Source organism: Ophidiomyces ophidiicola, assembly GCF_022830035.1.
Source record: "Ophidiomyces ophidiicola strain CBS 122913 chromosome Unknown scaffold_43, whole genome shotgun sequence".
Classification (NCBI taxonomy): Eukaryota; Fungi; Ascomycota; class Eurotiomycetes; order Onygenales; family Onygenaceae; genus Ophidiomyces; species Ophidiomyces ophidiicola.
In genome coordinates this window covers 56,119-64,916 of record NW_026054683.1, presented here as the reverse complement: position 1 = coordinate 64,916, position 8,798 = coordinate 56,119, and the positions used below count along the sequence as shown (strand labels likewise).

Sequence of the window (8,798 nt, the reverse complement as noted above, 5' to 3'; positions counted from 1 at the left end):
ATGTCGACCACGGAGGCTGTTGGTCAGTCAACTACTTTTAAGTGTGGCCGTCAAGGGAACCCGGATCTCCGTCTGCTGCATTACAACGACGTCTACCATGTTGAGTATGTTGGCCCTGGCCGTTGATTTCGAAAACAGAGTTCCCGATCTTATCATTTTCCTTCCAGTACCGGATCCGCAGACCCGGTTGGAGGAACCCCGCGCTTCCAAACTCTGGTCAATTATTATAGAAACGACGCCAGATTCGCTGGGCTGCCCGCTATCCTAACATTTTTCTCTGGAGATGCCTTCAATCCCAGCCTTGAGAGCACTGTCACAAAGGGCCGCCATATGGTACCATTTCTCAACCATGCGGGGACTGATGTCGCTTGTGTTGGCGTGAGTTCTGATTCTCATGAGCGTATCGTTCAGTTTTCAAGTGCTAATTGAGTAATTCTCTCCGCGGTAGAATCATGATCTTGATTTCGGAATTGCGCAGTTCAGGCACTTAAGAAGCCAATGCAAGTTCCCATGGCTTCTAGCCAATGTTCTAGATCCCGCCTTAGGTGAAAACGTCTCTCTAGCGGGCTGCGAGAAGACGTGTATTTTGACCTCGTCCAATGGAATTAAGGTTGGGGTTATTGGGCTGGGAGAACGGGAATGGTATAGCCTCCTGTCTACTTAAACCTGCAGATATCCGGCCCACACTCGTAGTTACTAACAAGTGTTATTTACCAATATTTAGGCTTGCGACAATTAATTCTCTTCCCCCCAATATAATATATAAATCCGCTTCTGAAACAGCCAAAGAATTAGTACCTAAGCTCCGAGAACAGGGTGCCGAGCTAATCATTGCCATTACCCACCAGCGAGAGCCAAATGATAACAAACTCGCTAATAACACCCCTCCAGGCTTGATTGATATTATTCTTGGTGGCCATGACCACTACTATATGCACAGTATCCAGAACGGCGTGCATGTTTTAAGATCTGGCACTGACTTCAAACAGCTCAGCTATATTGAGGCATGGAGAAAGAAAGGCCAGCCTGGCTGGGACTTTAACATTACACGTAGAGACGTCGTGCGCTATATCCAAGAAGACGTTTCAACTCTCCAATTAGTGGCAAAACTAACGTCCTCTCTGAAATCTAAGCTACAGAAGCCCATTGGCTATACTGCGACCCCGCTTGATGGCCGCTTTTGCACTGTAAGAACCAGTGAGTCAAATCTTGGGAATTTCGTGTGTGACCTCATGCGGTTTTATCACGGTGCAGACTGTTCAATCATGGCCGCCGGTACAATCCGTGGAGATCAAATTTATCCTCCCGGGGTACTCAGGGTTAAAGATATCTTGAATTGCTTCCCATTTGAGGACCCTGTTGTGGTGTTGAGAGTAAATGGGTTACAATTGCGGGCTGCCCTGGAAAATGGAGTCAGTCAACTTCCCGCCCTGGAAGGCCGTTTCCCCCAGGTTTCCAACATTCAATTTGCATTCTCAACATCACGGCCCAGTGGTGCTCGAGTGCTATGGGTGAAGATTGGGAATGACTATATTGAGGATGGTAAGATGTATACTTTATCTACAAGAGGCTACATGGCAAGAGGCAAAGACGGGTTCTCGTCATTGCTTGTGAAAAGCGAGGGTGGGGACGTTGAAGAAATTGTTTCGGAGGAGGACGGCCTTTTGTTGAGCACTATCTTGCGTCAATACTTTCTAAGTTTGAAGGTTTTGGGGAAATGGCACCGGTTTAGCCGGAGTCTCCATCGACATTGGGACACGGTAAACAATAAGATGAGATATGATGGCTTGACCAAGTCTTCTCAGAAAGCTGGTTCTGTTAAGGCGCGACTGGCTACTGATCAGGCTCCTTCTCCGTGTCCCAGCCTACATTATATTGCTCTCCGACAGACAGCCAAGACACCGGCGGAGGTTCCTACATGTGGCGCAGATGACAGCGAAGGAAGTCTTATGGACTCCGAATCAGACTCAGAAGCTGATATACTCTCACGCCCTCGAACATACATCACGAAGCCTGCAATATCACAAGACGATGCCGACCACAGAGAATACCTGGCGAGGCAAGTTCTCCGAAAATGGCGCCAAAAAATTGGGCTGGACGACAAGAAAGTGCATACCGTAGGCGAGGCACCGAACGATAGTCTCCCACCATGGACAAGGGTTATTTCCCCAAAGATAGAGGGAAGAATTATTCAAGTGGACGACAAGGAAGTGATTAAACCATAAGCTTATGGTATTCGGGTATATGGTGTTATTAGTAGTTTCATGATAGAAGCGAACTCGCGATGCTAAACCATAGTCCAAGCATGGGGTATACCAAATGTAACGCCACTATATATGCATATATGCATAGAAGTAAAGGTCAATTTGACCTAGTTTTGAGATCTAGGTTTTCCATGGGATTTACTAGGGGGAGTTAAGAGTATGAGTAAGACTTAAAAATGGTGAATCTAGACGTAATCACCAAGACAATTTTGAAACATACGGAACACTGGGGCTGATATCGTAATTTTATCCCGGAACACCAAGAAACAATTCATCCAAGCGTAGGTGGTAATTTAACCCGGAATAAAGGTCACAACTCATTCAAAAACAATATGAGAGTCTCAACGGTCAGTTACAGTCCACCGCCTTTTAGTTAGTGGCTCCCGACTTAAGACAGGTCCGCTTTTCCACAGCCCGTTATGGATATGGGTTGCTGATAAGGGAGAGGTAGTAGAACCAACCTTCTCAAGACTATCAATCGCTGGATCAGAATCTATATTATCACCAAAATTAGGAATAATATTTTCCATTGAATCAAAGGCTTGTTTAGACTCCCAAAGACCAGACGAAGATCGATTAGAAATTAGTGAACGGGAAGGTGAGTGATGTATTTTGGGACCGCTGAATAATCGGCTAGGGGAATCGTTGTTTATTAGAAAGTTCCCACGGGGGTCAGCAGAATTTGACATGGAATTAAATCGTTGTCGATACGAAATATCTGTAGCGGAATATGCCCGGTTCGATGGATTTGGCATTGCATTGCTACTTGTAGGCCTTAGGTGATCAGTCGACGCCACAACATTAACGTCATACACTTCAGCAAGACCATGTTGAGGTACGAGGGAATTTTGGCTGGTCGTCGATACAAGGGCATCAGAGTGCGTAGACCTCCGAGTTGCCATGGTTAGGGAAGATATACCAATATCGAGCAGAGCCGGTCGATCTGTGAGGGCACCAATCATAGCATTGCAACCGGCGCCGTGCGAGACTAAAATGAGAATAGTTTCCCTGTGGTGTTCATCGTCATTGTCACACTGTGGAAATTGCTGATTCCCGCAGCCTCGCATATGTTCCGAGGTGTAAAAAGAAATCATGTGCTCTAAACCCTTGCGAAATCGCTGGTGCATGGAGCTCCATTCCTCTCCGTATTCTCCGCCATTACCCCAATGATGAGGCTCTCGCATACTATCCCACTGGTAGTCGATATCAATACAAGAATCGCGGGCATGCGCAACGTATCCGTGTGGAATTGGATCTGATGGCTTGATGGCATAGGCAGGAGTTGGTGGAATGTACCCGTTTTTGGATGGTGGTATAGTGGTTGAAAGTTTGGAAAGTATCGGGCGTTTCGAGGGGTTTACACCGGTTGAGACTTCTTCCAATGTGCCAGATCGGCCTCTTGTTGAGATATTATACACCATGCTCGTAGGAGAGTCGCTCGTTACGAACGGATTTGGAGCACACCCATTCCAGCCGCCAGGAAAAAATCCCTTTGCAGAAGTAAAATCAACCGGGGAGATGAGGCCAATTGCTTCAGGGGAGCGTAGGAGGTCTGCCTTTGCGCTTGCTATCATCATAACTGAATCGGGTGGCGGGGGAATCTGTTCGAAGTAGTCTGGGGTGAGCCACTCGCCGAGAAATGCATCTAATCGTAACATACAGCCTCTTTTATTTTTCGAAGGCGAAGATAACGTTGAAGATTCGGAATCCCGCATACTCTTCAAGTCTTCAAAATGGTGATTGGGTTCGGAATTTCCCGTCGAACTCTGAAGGTTGAAAGGCGCTGGCTTCCCAAGAGCGCCAGGGAGCGGTGGTAAATAGTTGGATGATGACTGGATTTGACTAATTCCAGTACTTATGGCTATCGCTGTTTGGACGCAGCGGAGAAATGGTGAAGAGTGGATGATGATCCTAAGATTTTGAGAGCTTAGATTGGCGGTGGGCACAGTAGCATCAGCCCCAGACGGTGTTTGGGAAGGTGTGGCTGAACTGGCTGAGGTTGACGAAGAGTTTGCGAGAAATCGGTTTTGTTCATAGTCTCTTAATAAACCCGCAATTCGGACACCAAGGTTGCGTGACTGATTCCAGCCGCCATATGTGAGAGGGGGGTCGTAAGGTGTGGGAGATGTGAGATGCCATTGCTTGTCAACGGCATCCAAGCGCGCACCGTGTCTGTTCGTATCATTGAAAAATAAATACAAGCATAGGCGAAGTCAAGGAGACCGGCGGTAAGGGGAAGCACAAACCTGACGACAAAGACAGCGGCGGGCGGCTTGAGCATAGTGTAGGCAGTGACGCGTGGCCTACAAATGGGCTACCCAAGTCATCTATCGAGGAGGCACAAGGGAATACGGTTCGGCTGAGAGAGTGCTCAGGGTTCCCCTGCGACGCGGGGTGGAGTATTTGAATATGAGGGGTGCTAGAAGGAAGAATAGATGTATGCAGTGGGCAGGTGTGCAGAACTTGGCAAAGCGTTGTGATAGAGTAGCGGTTAGTACTAGTGAGATGTTGGTGAGAACAGAGAGTTGAGCTTAAGGTATGAGGGGAGCCGTTGAACAACGGGAGCCTAAAACGGGCGTCCATGTGATGAGGCTGGCATGTGATTGTGAGATGATTCGGAAAATCCTTCGGAATATCAGAAGCCCCGGCGCTAGTCTTTATTAGTACTAACTAACCGATAAGCTACCTAGACGTACAGCGCCGAGTTCCCCACGTGGCACCACTGCCGATCAGCCAAACTCTGTGGCTGGCCAGACCGACCCCAGGGCTGGAGGCTACACGGCTAGCTGTGGTACACATTCCGACCGACGGTATTGGAATGTATTAGTTAATCGGCTTAGTGAATTTAGCAGTGGCATGGGTACCTATGAAACATCAAAAGGTCTAACATGAATGCATTACCGCACAGTCCAAATCCGAAGCTCCAAGGAGATGTACAATCACATATCCCTTTCATGTATTGAAAAACACAAGTACAGGACGCTCTAAAATAGCACAAATCGTTGCCAGATCATCGCTGGTTAAAGAACCAGCTCGTTCGTTTACCTTTGCCAGATGCTGCATCCTGCGCCTGGACGTTGGAGATAATGGGGTTGGGATGCTCTGCCCCGCCGCCACGGAGCGGTTTTGCTATTCGTGGGCCTCCAAAACTGAAGGATGAGGTCTCCGATGCAGAAAGACCGCGTGTCGACCCTGCTTTCGCAGCCTCTAGGCGCTCTTTGACTGCAGTTAGTTGCGCCTCAAAGCTACATGGGCAACGGTTAGCAAGTCGTCTATCTATGCGAAATGTCAAAGTGCTAAAGGGGAGTGGGGTGTACCGGTGGTTTGCTGCTGTCAGCTTTTCTTGACTGTCCTGCAGCAGAGTCTCCAAGCTCTCGATTCTTTCGTTGCGAGCAATAAGTTTCCTCTCCGCAATGGCCACTTCTCTTTTGAGATTGCTGTTCTGCTCCACCAGCTGCCGCTGAACATGCGTTAACTGCTCCAGGTTTCTTTCAAGAAATGCCATTTTCTTCTGCTGTTGCCTGTTGTTCGAAGACTGAACGACATGCTTATATTGTTCGCGAGCCTCGTCAAGTGAAATTTCAAGCTCTACAACTCTCTCACATCTGTTTTGGAGGTCTCTCATCAAGGACTTTTTCATCGCGTCGAAGTCTGCAATCTGCTGATGGAGAGTCTTGCTGCTAATGGTCGGCGTACCGTTACCAGAGCCATTTGGCTGGGAGCGATAATCCGTTAACGATTGCTTGAGATGTGACAGCTCCTCGTCCTTTCGACTTATTTCACGGCGTAAGCCGTTAATTTCTAGGATATCGATATCCTTTCGCGCTATGTACGCCTTTTCAACTTTATCTTTAATCTCCGACAAATCTTTTGTGTCGAGATTGTTTTCTAATGCCATCTCCAGCTCCCGCTGAAGCTTGACTATCCCGTCAAGCAATTTGGCATCTGTTTCGGCCGTGACTCCGCTCCGGTCATTGATTGCGAGCTCGGCTTGCCGAACTACGCCCTGGGTTTCCACCAGCGAGGATCGTATTTCAAGGAACTCATCCGGTGCGACGACTTCACCCGAAGAACTCGTGGTGTGTAGAGAATCAACACGCTCTACTAACTTTTGTATTTTTCGCTCGTTCTCAGAAAAGAATTCCATCTTTAAATCGAAGCCTGCCATCATCTGAGCCATACGCTCAGCTTTTTTTCGGTCCTTCTCATCTAGCGCCGCGCTCGTCTCCCTCGCGCTCATCCGGGCATCCAAAAGCTGCTGTTTTAACTCGTCCAGTTCGGTTGTAAGCTCAGAGTTTGCATCCTTCAGTGTATCCATCGTGATTGCAGCCTCCTTGCCTTCGAATGAAACCTTTTCAAGTAGCATTCGTAATTCGTTGACTTCCGAAATTAATTTCTCATTATCCTTACCTGTTCGCAAAGTCGTGTCTTTCATTAACTTGAGCTCCTCTTTCTTATCGAGTAACAATTTTTCCACGTTGGCAATTTGAGATTCCCTTTCAGCCAGCTGATCTTGAAGATCATTCTCACGTTTTAAAAATTCCTCACGCTCATCCTTCTCCAGCGAGACAGACGGTGTGCTAGAGCGCTCGCCTATTCTAGAGTCCGGTCTACTGCCTGGCGTCTCTGAACGCGTCTCCGCCTGGAGCCGGGAGGGTGTTGCGGGTCTTGGTGCCTTAGCTTCTGTTTTGATCCCCGAAACGCCTTCGCCTATTCTCAAAGGTGTCCATTTCTCATGGGGAATAGTCTCGCCATTTCTCCACAATTGAAGTTCAGACTCCAAGGACGCAATGTATTTCTCGAACGTGACAGCTTGGCTCTGTGCTTTTTTCAGCAGCATTTTCAACTCTGCAGGGCTCAGCTCTGCATTGATCTTTGCCTTGTTCTTAATTGCCTTGGCCCTTACGCCGAATCGAAGGGTGCTTATAGTCTCAGCATCATTGTAGCTACTAGGTGAACAGTTTATTATCAGGGTAGTTCGTGAATTCCCACCCAAACTCTCCTGCAATATTCGGGTGAGTTTTGAGTCACGATAGGGTATATGTGTTGATTTTCCATCCGTCAGAGCATTGATAACCATCCCTAGAGCACTTAAGCTCTTGTTGATCTTTTTCGCTTCTTCCAATGTCTGCCCGCTGGCCCCTGTCTTTCCCACCTTTTCGCTACCTGCGAGATCCACGAGGAATAGTTGACCACTTTTAGCGGATCCTGTCTCAACATTTTTTTGCGTAATGGTAATCACAAAAATGGAATGTGATCGTGAAGATTCCTGGTTCATATTCGTTGCAGCAACAGCACGCGCAGCGTCGCCTCTCCGCATAACCTCGTATACTTCTTGGACACTGGACACGTATATTTCTAACAGCCCTTTCACATATACACCGCGAGACTTTTCCTCGTGAACGGGAAGATTGTCATTCTGTGGCAGTAAAAGGTCCCTAATCCGCTCCATATATATTTCCATATAGCTCACACGAACGGTATATTCAATGTTCCCGGGACTTGTCAAAATGCTTGTAAACATCTGCTCCACAATTCGTGGTATTATCCCTTTTCCCTCGTCATCGTCAATGTCAGACCCCATCATCGTATAAGATTTACCGGCACCAGTTTGGCCGTAGGCAAAAACCGTTCCATTATAGCCATTTAAAATGTCATCAACAGTGGAACGGATCGAGAAATCAAAAACATCCTGCTGGCGACAGCCCATATCAAATATTCGGTCGAAAGTAAACGCCCCTGCGGCATCCCTGGACTGTACGCTCGAATATTAGTATAAAGACATTGAACTAGCTCGGCGCACAGCGGAACACAATGTAAAGCGGCATTAAAGTAAAAATCCACGTACGTTCAGCCGACATGTTTCCTCCGACTCGAATTCGACGATTGGTTGGCCGCCGTTGGCAACTTCGATTTTGTTTTGCGGCCGAAATCGCGCGACAACTAGGGAAAAAAAGTCGGTTAGAAAACATGTACTCTTATAAATCGCCGGAGCCGTGATGAGCCGCGTACCCTTGATAGTGTTAAAACTGCCCGTGCCTCCGGACCTATTACTATTGATCAATCGCTGTCTGGTAGGGCGGGGGGTAAAGAAGGCTCACGCCATGATGGCCGGCGCTGGGAGACGCGTCGATTACTTTTCACAGGATTGTTGGGCTACCTTGTCGTCAAAATAAATAGGAAGAACCGACGGTCCGCAGGCGTCAAGCACGGGATGCAAGGTGGTAGTATCGGTAGTTAGTTTAGTATTAGATGACTTCTCCGTGCTCTGCAGAAACACCTGAAACGAGGCAGCGGCCCACGTGAGAATATGCTAACAGAACCAAAGATCAACACAACTTGAAACCAAAATTTCCATGCCTTGTGCATCCCACAAAGCTGATCTCGTGATTGAAGGGGACAGTCCATCCAAGTGAGAAAACGACGAAACGTCGAAACTACATTGTTGACATAACTATAACTACAGAGAACTTCTTGGCACGTCTTTGACTAACTATCTGACTAACAAGCTGACAAACCAACTGCGTCACAGCT

The 8,798-nt window shown here is 47.6% G+C and overlaps 3 protein-coding genes across 3 annotated transcripts; 1 reads left to right on the top strand and 2 right to left on the bottom strand.

Annotated features, from left to right (window-relative positions):
* On the top strand, window positions 1-2,225 carry LOZ57_006467 (uncharacterized protein; the record flags this gene model as incomplete). The annotated part of the gene is made up of 4 exons (XM_049255485.1): window positions 1-104; window positions 168-378; window positions 449-642; window positions 725-2,225. 4 exons carry the CDS (start codon window positions 1-3, stop codon window positions 2,223-2,225), a joined length of 2,010 nt encoding a protein of 669 aa, XP_049105550.1.
* Window positions 2,226-2,605: 380 nt separating this feature from the next.
* Window positions 2,606-4,545, bottom strand: LOZ57_006466 (uncharacterized protein; the record flags this gene model as incomplete). The annotated part of the gene is made up of 2 exons (XM_049255484.1): window positions 2,606-4,436; window positions 4,511-4,545. The coding sequence occupies 2 exons, from the start codon at window positions 4,543-4,545 to the stop codon at window positions 2,606-2,608; spliced, it is 1,866 nt and encodes a 621-aa protein (XP_049105549.1).
* Window positions 4,546-5,274: 729 nt separating this feature from the next.
* On the bottom strand, window positions 5,275-8,370 carry KLP1 (Kinesin heavy chain; the record flags this gene model as incomplete). The annotated part of the gene is made up of 4 exons (XM_049255483.1): window positions 5,275-8,019; window positions 8,113-8,207; window positions 8,277-8,311; window positions 8,366-8,370. The coding sequence occupies 4 exons, from the start codon at window positions 8,368-8,370 to the stop codon at window positions 5,275-5,277; spliced, it is 2,880 nt and encodes a 959-aa protein (XP_049105548.1).
* Window positions 8,371-8,798: the final 428 nt, after the last annotated feature.